This window comes from Falco naumanni, chromosome 4 (assembly GCF_017639655.2).
Source record: "Falco naumanni isolate bFalNau1 chromosome 4, bFalNau1.pat, whole genome shotgun sequence".
NCBI lineage: Eukaryota > Metazoa > Chordata > Aves > Falconiformes > Falconidae > Falco > Falco naumanni.
The window spans coordinates 44,035,718-44,053,045 of record NC_054057.1 but is presented as its reverse complement, the minus strand read 5'-3'; the positions used below and the strand labels follow the sequence as shown (position 1 = coordinate 44,053,045).

Below are 17,328 nucleotides of genomic sequence, written 5' to 3'. Positions count from 1 at the left end.
ACCATCCCACACCAGGTTAACTCCAATAAGTAGCTCCCACACCTTGCCCCAGCACAGCCACCAACCCCCACAAGGTTTCAACAGTTCATCTACTGTCCGTGCTGTTTCTCCATCCTCTTCAGGCCAACCCACCCTGCTTCTTGCCTCTGCTGCATGCAGAGTCTTCCTTCTCCGGGCTCCTCTTCCAGCCAGCCTCTCCTCATCCAGGCCCCCTCCTCCATGCGGGGTGTGGGGTACATTCTCTCTCTCACCTCCCGCTCCTTCTTCTAGGTCTCTCTTCATCCAGTGCTCTTCTTCCACACCCCTTAGAACTATTTAACTACTTAGCAGGAACCAGCCACAGCTGCACCTTGTCCACATCAGCCAACCCACCACCCCTGAAGCAAGCCCACAGCTGTATATTATCAATGTTAATTAACCTGCCTCATTCATCTATAATTCTTCTACACCTGTGCACATGAAAAAAGTCCCCACCCAAGCCAAACTTTGCAGAGTTTACCAGAGAGCATTTCTCTTGCTATTTGGGTGCCAGCCTAGGCATTTTTGCTGTGATTTGCAGCAGAACCAAGCACACAGGGCTGTATTTGTAGCCAGTGAGACCATACATAACGTGTTATACAGAGATTTGATTAAGCTCTGTAACTGAGCCAAAGGCATTGCAAAATGGACACCCAGATTAAATGGACCATATTGTGCCTCAGCTCTGGTTGTGTAAAACGGGGATAACTCCACCCTGCCACACCAAGATGACTACAGAAATAAATGTACCCACACTTGTGAAAAGCTTAAATCCTAAACTGTGAGTTTCCTTCCCGCCACGGTTGGGAAAGAAAAGTGAGTTATTTCAGGTTGTCCCGGTTGCTTCGCAGTGCTCCTACCCTGCCAGAAATGCCTTCCTCTTGTGCTGCTTCAGGCCAGCCTTGTGGTGGAGATGGCTGTGGGCAGCACTGCTGAAAGGAGCTCCCTGGAGCCAGGATACCCATCCCTGTGCTCACCTGCACTCTGCTGTCCAAAAGCTACTTGCAAAAAGAAGACACCCCTGAAAGAGTAAAGCCCGTTTTCATGACTCTGTATGATGTTCTATGTCTGAACACACTCATTTGCTTAAAAAGTACCATTGTAAGCCCAGAACTGGCCAATGCTCTCCAGAGACAGTGATGCGCTCTGCCTCTTCTCCTTGCACTAACAAGGGAAAGCTCATTACAGCTGCAACTTGGCTAAGTTCATTCGGTATTCTGAACTTGGCACTGTTGGCAAAACAGTACTGTTTCAACAGTTAAACCATTTTTTTCCTCAGGTTTTGGACACAAATTACTGATTATAACTCTACTTACATCCGTAACAGAGCTACAACAAATCATCTACTTCTCCATTACACTTCATTCCATCAGACTAATGTCTACATTTTAAATCCCTTTTACTAAAACTAAGTGAGCTGCAGATCTGGAAGCACGGCTCTTCCATCCGTTCATTCACTCAGGGTGCCAGCTGGAGTCGAGCATGCACCATTTTAAAACAGGAGAAAAACTGTGTCCTCAATTGCTCCTGTGTTGCCAGCCAGTGCAGTCTCTTTCTGCCTCACTGCGTCCAATCTCCCACCTGGAGAGCTGCACCATCTCATAGAAGTCTTTTTCTTCAACTGAAAGGATTTTCATAGATTTCAATGAACTGTGATTACATGTAGAACTCTTTAGTATTGAGTTATTCCTAGCAAAATATAAATTACCAGAGGTTTATTTGTCTCTTTCACCATATCTCAGCATCATTTTAATTAGCTAGGCACAGCAATATAGAGACCTATGTGTGGAGAAAGAATTAATGGTGCCAAATCCTGACTTTATTTTTCTACCAGAACTTCCATGGCCTGTGGCTGTGCGAGGCTGAGAGAGAAGAGCAGGGATCCAGGGGCTGGTGGGGGGCACAGCACACTCCATCCCCCACACAGCCACACGACTGCCTTGCAGGTCTACTTGAAGTGACACAAGGGACAAGCTGACACACGATCTGTGGGCCCTATGGCTTGAGGGTGACCTAGAGATGGCTTTTGCTGGCAGTGGAGACATACCCGCTGACGAGTGTGAGTAACATGCCTGTGTGCCTCACTGCATGAAACATATACCAGCACTCAGGTCTACAGCCTCTAGGGACTCCCTTAATTTCTGCACTTCTAGTTCTTACGGTTTTATTCCTTCCTCGACACAGATGTGCTGTCCTGCCTCATTCCTTCCATAGCCCACTGTTAAAGTAGCTGGCCACTCTTCTGTCTCCATGTGCCCCATCACCCTCTTCACTTGCGTGTGGATGAAAGAGGATCAGAAAGATCTACCACCAGCAGCTGAAAGCAAGCTGAGTGTGGGACCTCTTCTCTCACATCTTAAAGGGAATGCAAGCAAATGCCAATGGTATCCAAAGTACTTTTTGAAGGGCTGGAAAGACTTGGAGCAGTACAAGAAGTGGATTCCAAAAAGGGTGGTGCAAAGACAAGAAGTCAGAGCATCTTCCAGTCTCTCCCAAAGCCATCCCCTCCCATAAGTGGCTTGTAGAAGCATCTAAATATGGCATTTCCCAGTGCATAAACATGCAGCTAAGGCAACCCAAATATGCTTTCCTTAGCAGAAATACTTCATAGAAATAGTGCCTAAATGAAGGCTACAGATCTTCACCTGTGATGGTTTGACCTTGGCTGGGTGCCAGGTGCCCGCCAACACCGCTCTATTGCTCCCCTCCTCAGATGGAGAGGGGGAGAAAAATAACGAAAAGCTCACGGGTCGAGATAAGGACAGGGAGATCACTCAGGAATTATCATCATGGGGAAAACAGACCCGACTTGGGGAAATTAATTTATTACCATTCATATCAGAGTAGGGTAAAGAGAAATAAACCCAAAGCTTAGAAACACCTTCCCCCTATCCCTCCCTTTTTTCCTGGCTTAACTTCACTCCTGAATTCTCTACCTCCACCCCCCAAGTGGAGCAGAGGGACAGGAACGGGTGTTACTGTCAGTTCATCACACATTGTCTCTGCCACTCTTTCCTCCTCAGGGGGAGGGCTCCTCACACTTTTCCCTGCTCCAGCATGGGGTCCTTCCAACAGGAGACAGCCGTCCATGAACTTCTCCAACGTGAGTCCTTCCCACATGCTGCCGTTCTCCATTAACTGTTCCAGCGTGTGTACCTTCCATAGGGTGCTGTCCCTCAGGAACAGACTGCTCCAGTGTGGGTCCCTCATGGGACACAAGTCCTGCCAGCAAACCTGCCCCAGCACGGGCTTCCCACGGGGTCACAGCCTCCTTCAGGCATCCCCCTGCTCTGGCGTGGGGTCCTCCATGGGCTGCAGGTGGGGATCTGCCCCACCATGAACCTCCCTGGCTGAGGGCACAGCTGCCTCACCGTGGGCTTCACCAGGGGCTGCCGGGGAATCTGCTCCGGCACCTGGAGCTGCTCCTGCCTCCTCCTGCGCTGACCTGGGGGGCTGCAGGGCTGCTGCTCTCACAGCCTCACTCCTCTCTCCAGCTGCAATTTGTTGTGCAGGTTTTCCTCCCCCTTCTTAAATATGCTATCCCAGAGGTGCTACCACCATCACTGATGGGCTCAGCCTTGGCCAGTGGCAGGTCCATTTTGGAGCCAGCTGGCATTAGCTCCATTGGACATGGGTGAAGCTTCTAGCAGCTTCTCACAGAAGCTGCCCCTGTAGCCCCCCGCTACCAAACCTAGCCATGCAAACCCAATACATATGTAATGGATTCCAAGAAAAAGCAACGTTACTGCAGGGTAATGCAACCCAAACTGCTCAGCTTGAGGGTTCCAGCACCACTCATCGTCTTCATCGCTCTTTCCCATACCTCTTCCAGATTTACCATATCCTAGAGACAAGGGACATAAACCACATAGTATTGGTGATGTGGGCTATAAAAGAGGCGTACATGGTGGCAGGAGGAGTGGGTTACAAACAGGACAGGGACAGAGCTGAAGTCATCTTCGTAAAACAGGATTCTTTTCCTATTTCTGCTGCAAATATTTTATACAGCCCTGGTCTTGTCACTTAGAATAAGCTTTTCACAAGTGATCACTATTTTTACATGATACATTTTCTGAGTATTGAATGTGGAGACTGAAGCCAGATCCTCATCAGTGCTGAATTCTAACAAGCGCCTCCTGGTTGTGCTTTTCACACAGAGGGGCTATAAACAGAACTCTGAAAAACCAGTCCCTAGATGTCTCAAGATGGACACTCAAAATGGATAGCTACTGTTGACAATTTTGGCTTTAATCTTTGCACATCGATGCTAAGGAGAACACAGCTTAAAAAAGCCCATTTGGAAACAAACTGTTCTTTATTCATTGGGTGCTTTGAACAATATACCCTGAATATGGCACAGGGCCACATCAAATGGGGATTATAAAGAGAAATAATACTCCCTCATTCACTGAATACAGCAGAAGGCCTGTAGAAAATCTAATAAATGGCCTCATAAGGTTGTATTACAATGCCCTAGCTCAAAACTGTATAGGCAGCCTTAATGCCCAATTTGTCAGAGCCTGTCCTGGCAGCTCATGCCCTCTTTAGATGCAAAGATTATATATGTTAAGTATCAGTGTATGAACAGTGGGAGGAAATTCTTTTGGGAACAGTCTGAAATGCTCACTTTGTTCCTTTCCCTGGCTGAGGGCATGCAGTAATCATGATGCATCCTTGTGTTTGAAATCCTCTTGATGCCCAAGACCCAAAGCATGACGCACCGATTAGTGGGCTATGGCAGCAGCTCAGGCCAGCTGCGTGGAAGCAGCACAGCTCCTGCCAGCTGGGAATCAAACAGGTGCTGGGGAAAAACACCTCCCTGTGCTTAGTTACTACCTGTCATTCACTTCTGGTTTCAATAAAACATTGAAAACCACACACAGAAGGCCTGGGGGGATTTTTAAGAACTATAGTTCAAACCCTGTCTGTGCTGGGTGAAACCCTGGCCCTGCTGGAGCCAGGAACATCTACCTGCTGAGATTTCACCCCTGCTTTTTACTTGTGTTTGTGCACACGTGTATCTCTCAGCCTTCCCTTCCCTCCTGCCTAGGGCTTTGCTCATTAAACTTACAATTTTGCTTTTTTTTCCCCCAGTTTCTGGGAAGTTGTTTTAAATCCTGTGCTGCTATCTGTTTCACTTACATGATTTTCCCTCAGGGCAAAGAATAATGGTTTGGTTTGTGACCCTGCAAGTCCTTAGGTACCCAAAGTTTATCACTTGATTTTTTTCCCCCACCTGGAATCTGTTTGTGACAGGTAGATGTATAGAATATATTCAGGCCATAGAAAAAGGCGTTTTCAAGCCCTCGGGTCCTTCTCTAAAATCTCAGATTGTCGAAACAGCCACGGCTTGTCAATGAGACAGATGCCCCAACCTTGAAAGTGATGCAGAAACAAACACAAAGGAAATAAAAGAATCTAGGCAAGTAACCCACAAGTATCCAACCTCAAGGAAAATGCATACTAACTTACACTATGTTATGTAGATAAAATCAGATTTACTGAATAATTATTTTTTCTCATCAGCGTATCAGAGTACAGAGGCAATGCTACAAATGGTGACAGCCTTTGTGTCTAAGTCCCTACTTCCCTTACAGAGAGCATCCTCTTAAACTTAATGGAAATACAAATATAAAACATTCACCATAATAAAAGCCTCCAGAGATAGAGCCTAAGTAGCATGATTAGTGTGGAAAATGCTTCATAAATCCTAACTCCAATAATCTCCAGTAGCATAAAGGATTCATCTCATTACAACTTTCTAACAGAGCCTTGTTAATTCTCACTTCACTAATCTGTGACCTTGAAAATTCCCTTTCTGCATTTCAGTAAAGCATTGACAACTGAATGAAACAGGGAGGTATTCCAGCTAGGGCTACAGGTGTCAGAATATATTCCAAAATAGTCACTAGTTTTATATAAAATACGATGCCTGACTAAATTAAATGAAATAAGCCTTTCATAAATTATCATCCAGCATTTTTATTCTAGCATTTTAAATCAAGTATCATAATCTATCAATTAAATCATCACATAGAATCTTTTGCAAGCTGCTCCCTGTCAGTTATAAGACTAAAAGGGGTTCTGTGTTACGGGTATTTCTCCTGACATATCTCTGAGATGAAATCATCGAATTTTAGACCTAGTTCCTACTGTCTGTAAGCTTTTCAGACTGCTATTAACAATTAAAAACATCAATTGAAGTGCATACACACACACAAATATATATATAAAAACTAAATACATATATATACACACGCACATGTTAGTACAGACCTGCAGATGTACATCTCCTGGTACCACTAATATGGCTGCACAGTTTACTAAAGACTTGCACAAACATGACTCTGCTTATATGGTAGTTTGGGTAAGAAGGCAAAATGACAGAACATAAGAAATTCTTCCCAATTTTTTTCAGGCTCAAGAGCTGGCTTTGCCTCTACTGCCCTTGAGTGTATTTTGAAAAACAGTAAAACCCCCTCTAAATGTAAATATACCTTAAAAAATGATCCTTGTTTTTTCCAACACTAGACAGAGAGCAACTTACGCAATTTCTTACCAAAAAGGCACTATTGATCATGATTAGTATTAAGATCTGAGTTGCTAATCACTATACTACCATAGCTATAAAATCCAGGGAATAAAGACATTTGTTTGCATTGTGCAACAACCACTACTATCAAACTATCAAAACTAACAAATAAGCAAATAAAACTATCAAAGTTTTATTAAAACTACACTGTAGTACTGACTGTGAAATGCAGTAACAATTTGATGCAAAATGGGTTAGTGCAGATGACATCATCAAGTGTTTGCATTTCATTCTCTTTTGTTATTAATTTTACATCATGTCTGGCAATAGTTCTATTCCATTACTGTAAAGCGTACTTGTATTTTATGAGCACACCCCTCCAAAAGGGCCCAAATTGAGACAGATTTCAAAACATACTCCATACTTCTCTCTGCATGGTTTACCAGTGAGCATATTGACACATGGGCTGCCAGTGTGCCTGACTGCCTCTGAGATCTTACATGAAGGAGAGAAAAACAGAGCACAGGGGCACCTCAGAGCCATGCAAAGTCCTTGGTGAAGCTGGGAGCAATGTTTTGCCCCTTAAAACTGCTGTGCATTACCATGCACTGGCTTTCTGTACACCACTCTTAGAGAAAGCACTCCTCATACCCCCAGGCTGCTTCTATCCATCCACTCATCTGCACTCTCATGTGGAGGTGCCACTGTTATCTCTCCCTAATCCTCAGCAGCAGAGCTCTGTCAGTGGGATATTCATGAGGGAAGCAGGGAAATATTTCAGATTTCAAAACACTGATGTATTTGAGGTAGTAGGTGGCACACCTGGGCTGTACTAGAAACAGCAGCTCTAGATGCAGAAGCACCGAAGCTGTCTGGCCACCAGGACGAAGCACATTATACTGTATAACTGAACCCTGGCACGGGGAATCCGCTGTCTGTTATAAAATTAAGGAAACAAAAATGAGTCATTTTTCTCCTTGACATGAGTTCTGCAGGGTGTAATTTTTTATCTCCTGCCTGTCCCAAGCACTGAGAGCAGATCTAACAAATACATTAAGTTGGGGTATTTGATGTGAATTTCCTATTCCCTTTACTTTGATACTAATTTCTGTAAGGTTATGAATGAGTGATCTTGCAAATTCTTTCCTTCTTCATACATGAGAGCTCTGCCCAGTTCTGTGGTGCAGAAGCAAAAACCTCCAATAATCTAGCCATAATTTCTCACTTTAATAGTCTAAAAGAGGTAGATAACTTCTGTCTTCAAAGATGAAATTTCTTGAGCACCCACCACTTTATTACTACAATCCAAGTTACAAACCTTTGAAAGTCATAGAAGTCTCAGTATATTTTGTTTTGCCCATTTGAAAAACATATATGCTGATACTTTATTTCCCTAGAAGTTTTTCATGTGCTAGGCAGTCTGACAAAACTTTAAGATATTTTAAAAGAACAAAAAGGAAAAGGCAACAAAGCTTTATTTCAGAAATTAAGGATAACTAGAAAATGAACATACCAACAGCCATCATGTAATCCCAGCGGTCTATGAGGCACATATTGAAGATCAGGTGGTCAGATGTTTGCCCTTGGCCAATGAGTGGAATGTTTCTCTCCAAATTTTGGGTTATTGCAGAAGTCCAGCCAACGAGAAACCAAAAGACTATCAGGAGAATAACAGCCAGCATCCTCATAACTCGCCCACCTGTCATGTATGGAATACGCTGAGCAGTTCGGGACAGGAATACCTTCAAAACCCTGAAAAATTTAGACAGTGCAGAATTAAGAAGAGCACTAGCAGTGCTTCAGGAATTAGATTTTCATTTTATTTCACTATCAGATTAATAAAAAAAAATGATCATCATTCTTTCCCCAACAGTATGTACATGAGTGAAATTTGAAACATTATTACTTTCATACTCATCGTATTTAAATGGAACTGATTGCTGCCCCGAGAGTGCTACACAGCAGTAACAGAAAATATTAGCTATGCTTATGTTAGAGACATGCATTCACATGCTGTGTTATCAAGCTGTTTTGTACCTTCCAGCTCCCAGTGGAAGACTCCTGTCTTTGGAAAAGGGAAGGTCATTTCCATAAAATAGTAACTACATGCGTGAGATTTCATTTTGTTTTGATGCTGGCTGTCTGCTCATCCCCATCGTGCTATTTCCAGAGAAAGCATTAGCACTTCTTGGATATTTTTCCCATCAAATTTGATGCTTCTGAGACAACAATCTACTCCACATAGAAATAACTGTGGAAGGCGCTTTGCTAATTAAGTGGTTTCAGACTTGTTTAGAGGCAACAACATATTTTTTGAGCTGGGGCAGAACCATCATAAGAAAAGCCATATCATATGTCAGGCACACATACCATGTAACAGCCACTGAACACGTAACACTTTCAAAATATTTGCACTTACTATTAGGATAGGTTTACTCCCACCAAGAACTGTTCAGGGAAATATCACCTACATTTAATACCCATCACCACCTGCTAAAATACAAAAAGGTCCTGCAGAGAGCATCAAGGCAACCAAAATTCGAAGAGGTCGCCTGAGGAATAGGGAGGAGTTTGATTCTTTGCAGAGTGCAGACTCTCTCTCCGTGTTGCCTGCAGCATGGGATCTGCCAGAAGCATCTGACCTTCTCCTGGTGTTCTCCTATGAGAAAAGGGGGCCAAGGGAATGCCACTGCAGTGCTTCTGCTGTGGCCCTGCCAAGCTACTGAGGCTGGGCAGTGAGGAAAGGCTACCACAGCAGTTTTCACATACCCAAGCCTTTAGAAGCAGATGGGCTGAAGTTTGAAGACTACTTTAGAGATTGGGTGAGAAGCCTTTCAAAGCGAAGAAGTGAGCTATTTCAGTGATTTTTGTCCTCCAAACCACAGTGGTTCCTGACTCTTAAGCATGAGCACATCCAGTGATTACTCTTGATATCTACAAATGGACAAATTATCACTGAGGTTTAGGGAACTTGATTTTTTTCAGAAAGGTGAGTTTTTAAATGCCCTTGTCAGCTCTCAAGCACCAAGCCACCTCCCAAATCATTCCACAGCCAGGCCTGCCGTTTTAGAAAAAATAAAACCCACAATCCAGATTAATACTTATGCTTATATTTGTCTAAGGGAAGGCGGAAGCAACTGGCGTTGCCTCTCAAATAATAAAGCAGTGTCTTTTAGGGCAGAAGCACGAAAGCTTTTCCACATCCATAAAAATGAATCATCGTTTGACTACAAACGCAGCCTTCACAGTGTGCATTAGGTGAAGTCAGAGATCTGAATACGTTCGACATTATTCAGCTGTTTCCCTCCCAATGGTTACTCCACAGGGAGTCACAGTTTTTGATCTTTCCATGTTTGATAGATGTTCTGCTCTCCCTTTACAGATGCTAAGTGTTTTATGTCGGAAGCAGCTTCCCAAAGACTTCAGACACGACAGACAGAAAACTCCACAGAGGCAAGGCAGGCAAATTCCCTCTGCACTGCTCAGCCGCAGCACTGCTGTTCCAGGGCAGCACTGGTAAATCCTTGTTTATAGAAGACTAAAAATCAGTAAGTGAAGGCTTTCCTCTTCCTTGTTGTGAATGCTGATCAATATTTAGCTTCTCTGAAGTGAAGGAAAAGGTATTCTTTATGTAGTGAACTGGAAAGCATCTTTTCACAGCTATAGTTTGCCATTTGAGAAAAATCTTATCATGTACAATTATGAAGGTTTAAGAATTAGATAAATCATACTAAGCAGCTGAGGACTATTAGAAACTTTAATTTTCTTTGTCTTTTGGCTCTCCACAGCCAATTCTTGATGATTCTACTGAAAGCCAACATGTGAGCCTTTTCAGGATATAACAAGGCAGGACCATTACATTTTTTTCCAGCACTAAGTCATTAAGGGCTGATTTTGAGACAGCTTTCTAAGGGAGGGGAGTGGGCTGCCCTTATCTTATTGATCTAAGCACAGAGAAACAAGTACCATTTTGCAGTACAGCAGTCAAACCCCCTCCAATCTGGATCAAACCACCTTTCTTTTTTTCTTGTCTTTTTCACAAAAATAAGTGTCTGCTCCCAACAACTGCCTTGGAAATATAGGCCTACATGTAACACAACATTTACAAATCTTTTTTTCAATTTTTTTTTCCTGAGAAGCTGTAAGGAATGCTGGGTTGGATTTGTAGCATTGAAAATCTCCTTTCCAGAGGCTGTGGCATAAAAGTACTCAACCAGAACATGAGCTTGAGAGTTGCAATCCCTTCATATTCCTACCGCAATGTGAATCCAAACTTGCATCGCTCACCGCCTCAACGCTGGCCGACGTGCTCCATCTTCTCTCATCTCCTATGTATTATTGAATATGTATCAAAGCAGAGGCCAGTGCCCAGGAGACTCCCCTCCCAAGAGCATGCCTAGTCACCAGGCTGGAGGGTCATTTTCCTTCCTGTACCTCTGGCTCATATGCTATCAAAGTTCACCACAAAAAAGTTGAATTGCCACAATATGAGACCAAATTGCTTCATTAAACACGCATTGCCTAATGACTGGCACCCTCCATCACAAAACTGGGGAGTTCTTGGTTCAAATCCCTGCCCTGACTTCCGGACAGACAACGCTCAGTCCCCCTTTTTCGCACTGTTCTCTATCTACATATTGGGTTGAACTAGGTACTGAACAAATGAGAGAGATTTCTCACAGGGAGGTAAGAAGTGGAGCTGGTGGGCTGCATCTATACTAGGAAATCCAATATGCCCAGGGCTGTCCCCGGCACCAATGCCAACCGGCACAGAACAGCTGGCATCTATGCTATTACACTCCAACACAGGGCGGCTGCATGCAAACTGCCTGCTGCAATGGCCTGTGCCAGCTCCTGAACCATGCTGGGAAACGGTTTGGGAGCATTCAAGTTAGCACTGGCCAAGGCCAGGCCAGGGACCACTAAACCAATTCAGCAGGACAGAGGACAGAGTTCCAGCACTCAGCAATGTTCTCTGATGCTAGTTGATTTATTAATACAGATGTAGTTCTAGACTCAAATCCCTGAGCAAATTAATGCTTAATTATGAGTATCAAGTAAGGCAGTATCAACTGGGAAGATTCCTCCTCCTGCCCCATCTACCCCCAAAATGCGAGGCAGCGACACAGTAGAAGCTTTAGGGCACTGTTTGATTCATGTGGTCTCTGATCTAAGGCAGAAGAGGAAACTTAACCATCTTCCTCAGCATATTCCAGCACTTCTCCCAGCTAAAACCATTCAGCATATGCAACCCACTTTTACGTGCTGTTGTTGGATAATCAAACAATCATTTTCAGTGACGTGTCACGAGCTCTGTTTACAGGCAGATCAGAGAGTACACTGCAATGTGCTCTACCTGCCTTGCTGGAAGATACAGCTACCTTCAAGCAAAGCTCTGACCTACAGACAGCGTTAAAGTTGATATGCAATAGCCATCCTTTTTACAGAGTAAACAGCAGGCACAGTACAGACTGAATTAACTGCCTGGAGACCACTGCAGGCAACTCCCAACTGCTGGCTGCACCATCAGGTCTGGGGAGGGTTAAGCTATATGGTCTGAGGGTTTTTGTGGGGTGTCTGGCTCCATAAAAATGGACAAGGTGAGGGCTTGGTTGAAAACACTGAGAGCTGGAGAGCCAAGGGAAGCCCAGCAGCCAGGAAGAGAAGTGATGCTGCAAATGGATCTGAAGCAGGGGGACAGAGCATGCTGGTACACAGGACTGGCTGGGATCACCAGCTTGAAAACAGCAAGCAAAGCATGTGGCTGCTGCTGTAGAAATTACATCCTTCTACACTAACATGTAGTGTACAGTCTTAGAAAATAAAGAAAACCATACTACATTTTCATGTCATATCAATAATCTGTCCTGCAAACAGAAAACATGGCCCCCAAACTACTGGCTGACTGCATAAACAGCAGGAACAAGTGAAGGATCCTGCTTTGACAGCAATGACCTGGCACAGTTTGTTTATTTTTTATTTCTATCATCTGTCACTTGTGGCTTTACTGAGTCATCCTGTCAAACTGTTCTGTTCCAGGCTGATGATTTTTATTGTGATACAAAAGCTACATCAGAAAGATAATGGGTCAAGCTCTTATGAAGTATATTGCCCTCCTATGGTGCAGAGATTACATCTTACCTGCTTTTTCCGGAGTAACAGTGGACATGTCACTCTTTACTTCGAGTTTGTAAACAGATGTGATTCTACTAAAAGCGAAAAGGTACTGATGGCACGTGTATGGCACCATATCAATACGAAAGAGAGCCCACACAGGCACACACACATACACAAATACTGACGGCAGGTTTTGTTTCCACATCAGGAAAGATGACCGAAGAAAGAACATCAAGACTTAAGGCCCAAGACCTCATAAATCATATTTAGATGTACTCATACCACCAGTTACTGGCTCTTGGCTGGAAAGGATAAAACCCACCTGAGATAGAAATGAACAGCTTTCTAAACTATATCCTAGCTGAAGGCCTCCAAATTAGTCATTCTCTACTTCCCAAGTGATTTCTCAAGATCTCCACACAGAACAGACATGAAGTCCAGCACTGAAGAAGATACTCACTGAAATCAGGGTGATCTTTAGCTTTATTGAGTCTGATCTTCTTGAACCTGAGCAAACCTGAGCTGAGAGCTGTGCCACATCAACAGCATGACGAAGACCTGCTTCATATTCATCATGTCAAGTCCAGTGAAAAGGTACAACTAGAAAAAGAAACTTGGGCAATTATTTGGGTGTATGAATATTTCTGAGAGTTCCCATCCAGTGCAGCCAGCAAACTTGGCCACATATCAAAATATCTCAACTCCTTCATGCCACACTTGCAATAAATCAAAGTGTAGGTAATAGGGTATCCCCCACATTTTCCGTTTCAGGAAAGAATTTTGTAATAGCAAATACACTGTCAGGAAGACCACTGCCATGAAAGCCAACAGATTCTTAGAAGAATTGACAAACCCTTCCAAATGCATGGATTTCTTCATGGGTAACATAGCACATGTTGGCTGAAGGCTAGTCTGCACAGTGAGACCACTAACAGTATCATAAGCTTGCTAGATAGTTTCAAGGTAAACCCTAGGTATCAATGGTACCGGAGACACCAGGAGGGAGACTGTGCTGCAGGATTGTTTCTTCTGTACTGGAAATGTGCCTGGCTTCAAATCCTCACCTGGGGGCCTGTGGTTAATAAACGGCAATATTCTTATCTGCGGGTATTCTGATGGTACATTAACAAATTATCAATCAGATAATCTTTTGTGCTGAGTGATCAGGGAAACAGCGGTGTCCTTTTTCCTTAACAAATTATATTTACTTTCAAAAACGTGATTTTGAAAGTACAGTTTCCTTGATATTTTCCCTTGAGTTTTAAAGTTATTTCCTATTGTGGAAAACTAATGTAATACAAATGTATCAGATGTATGGCTAGAAAAGCAAGCTCTGAAGAGGAGTTAAAAAATGTATTTCACCTCAGCGCCTAGTAAAAACTACCATTAGCAAGCAAAGACACATGGGTCATGACTTAATGCTAACCTACGCCTTACAATAGTTACCTAGATTAGTTTTAACACTATATGTATAAAGGTAATTCTACCGTGCTTAAATGAAAGTTCCCCTTCTGGGTCAACGTATAGGAGATAATCTGTGCTATCATAATTTCCAAGAGTTTGTGCAAACTGGGGAAGATGGGAGGGAAATTACAGGCTGATCAAGTGAAGGCTCTGGGTACTGGGAGGCAACAGGAGTCCAATAGGCCTCCCACCGCCATCAGAGCCACTCACTCATTCCCACGGGAGCCGCACTGGACTCTCAGTCTCATGCACATTTAATAACATGGACAAGAGTCTAAAAATATGACTTGCTTCAATGGAAATGTATTGATTTGAAGTAGCTTTTGTCTGTCAATGTGTAGGTAAGCCTGGAATGAGCAAACAAAATTATTTCTTTCTTTAAATGTAGCCCAGATTCTGACATTTTTCATGCTATACATATGCTTTATTTTCTCCTTTCACCTGCAAATCTAAATTTCCAGCTGAGAAAGGCTCCATTTCCTGGTGGACCATAGATCAAAAAGCTTTCTCTGCTTGCAGTCAGTTCCAAGAACTGTAGCTGGAATCTTTTGACAGACCAGCTGAGGTTTGGTTTTCCCCAGTGCCTTCTCACTGCCCAGCTCACTGCCCTGCTGCCCATGTCCATTTTGTCTGCCTGCTAGCTCCCATTTCAGAAGGCACTGAAACTGTGTGTGTGTGCACATGTGCTGCTTTTTGAAGTGCTTTTGTTTATATCACCACGTTATCCAGGCAGTTCTCATGAGAAATGGTTGTTCCTCAACTGGATTTGCCCACCCTGATGGATGTACCAAGAACTGGGGAGCTGAGAAGTAAGAAGGCTCAGCAAGGGGACTTGCCATGTCACGTAACTAGGTTTCAGTGATGCAGACCAAGTCTCCTTATTTATGAAATCCTCATCTGCTTTGTGCTAATTATCTCTTCTAATAAACCACTTACTGCACTAATACCCCCATGAATCCTGCTGAGATTAGCAGAACCACAGAGCGTCAGCGAAACATCTGACCCTTCGCTGTCAAACTCTGAGCACACAGAGCTGTTACAGAGCACACCATAACTATGTAAACCATTAAATAAAACGCCCATCAATCCGTCCTCAGACAACCATCAGTGACACGTCTCCTCTTTGTCAGCTATTTGGGTTTAAGGTTACATCACGCAGTTGCTTCGGTGGCACCAAAATCAAGAGCTCAGGACCACAGAATCTTATGTGAGATTCCTAAAATTTTGAAAATCCTGGATCCTTGGGATAGGCACAAAGCCATTCCTTTCTGCGTCTGCTACAGAATGGTTAACATAGCCATTTCAATAATTCCCTCCTGATAGGTATGTTTAAGTAACTACCTCCCTCAGCCAGTAAAAATGAGGTCAGCTCCTCAGACATTTTCCTCCATAACCAAACCAATCTTGTCGAGCTCTTTTCTTCATTTAAATTTACAGTGGTTTTGTGGCAGAAACCTTAATTCATAGATCCTTAAGACTCCTGTCACTAGTATTTTAGACTGAAGATTATAAATCCTTCAGCCTACACAAGCTTCAGCTAAGCTAATTATTTGCTTCTTAAAAATCATCAGGTGTTTATCTTTTTGTAAATCTAAAGCCACTCAGTTCTTTACCCTTATCATGACTTTCAGAAGAGGCAGTACAAAAGATCTCAAGGTCACTGTTTATCAGGAAGTTTACACTGTGAAAATAGATGCAAGAGCTGTCTCCTGGTAATCCTTTCCTACAACAGGTCAAGAACATTTTCAAGGCTTTCATTACAAAATGTGCTTCACAGAGTGCTGTGGAGTTGAATGTACAAAAGCCAACTCCCCACCTGATCCCAGCTCACAATGTTTCATTTAACAAAGGCTGATAAGTAAAACCAGCCAGGATGACACGAATTCCCCTCCTTGCTAGTGCTGCTCCATATAGGCATCCTCTCCTGCTGAAAACATTCACAGGCAATTTCAACAACCTTTTCAAATGTCAGAGGCATTTGCTAGTGATCAGCAATAAGGTAGATGGTCACAACCCTATGCCGAAGCTTGTAATTTTGTTCTTAAAATAGTCACACTATAGATAGGGAAAGTCTTGCCATGGATAAAAAATCCAAATTCAGGCCAAAGTAAATTTAAGAGTGACTATATACTTTGATACAGAAAGATTTTCTTTCCATTCTTGTCCTCCTTAGTTCACTGGCAAACATTGTACTTCTGATCAGGAATGATAAGCCCTTTTCTGCACTTTTAATGTGGCCAGAAAAACAAAATACCTCCTTCCTTTTAAGCTGAAGGCAGTAGATACTCTGGTCCATTTGCATGATGTGAGAAGTTGCAGCTTTAAGAAAAAGAATATATATGAAATTTTCAACAGGACCGAAACTTTTAGCAATCCAGAGCAGCTGCACTATGCGTTTCACCACTTTTATATATTTATTAGTTTACTAAGGTACTATGTAGAAAGAATGCAAGGCTTTTCTCTGTATTTAAAAGCAGTGAACAAAAATTTTGTGGACTTGATAATAAACTAGCAGTTTATCGTGAGGACTGAACTATATATCCATAGCATATTTACAGATCCCTATACTGTGGTTTTTGAGAAATGCACTTAAGAGTAACCAGCAACTGAAGGAAAACAAGATAATGAAAATTTCACATATAAATGTGTTAATGTTCATAGATGGATGCTTCATTGTTTTCTCCTTTGTATCTCATTACAGAAGTGGTTAATACGCTATTGTAAATATTAGCTCATGTCTGCTACATTGTAGATTGAGCAAGATAAAAAGATTTCAAAATAAAATCTCATTAATTTACTTAAATTTTATCTCTAATTACATAGCAAGTTTCTATACTACAGCAACATAAAACGACATGTGCTGTTAAGTGATCTCTTTTATCTTATTAGTTGCTTTAACAACATTAAAAACTATTAATGGTGCTCTTATAATAATATCATACAATTCTGCTACTGAAGTTTCTAGAGCAGGATACAAGATCCTACAGCTTGCAGGCCAGATGTAGCTCTTCACCGAGGCTGGGCAGTTACCAGCTTACATCCCTGGGACCCCATTAATGCACAGACCAGTAGAGGTGTTTGCATGATCTCCACAGCCCCAGCAGCGAGAGGGTATCCCACCCCTGCTCTAAAGGAACAAACCAGCTGATTTACAAGATCTAAGCACAGAGTTTGAGTTCGGATTTGTCATCACAGGA

The 17,328-nt window shown here is 42.8% G+C and overlaps 1 protein-coding gene across 2 annotated transcripts in view; it reads right to left on the bottom strand.

Moving 5' to 3' along the window:
* The window catches only part of GPR158 (G protein-coupled receptor 158), a 209,335-nt gene that overhangs the window by 17,254 nt on the left and 174,753 nt on the right, over positions 1-17,328 (bottom strand). For both annotated transcript variants that reach the window (XM_040592584.1, XM_040592585.1), the window contains exon 7: positions 8,064-8,302. In XM_040592584.1, the coding sequence (XP_040448518.1) occupies positions 8,064-8,302 (239 nt within the window). The remainder of the gene's footprint in view (positions 1-8,063; positions 8,303-17,328) is intronic.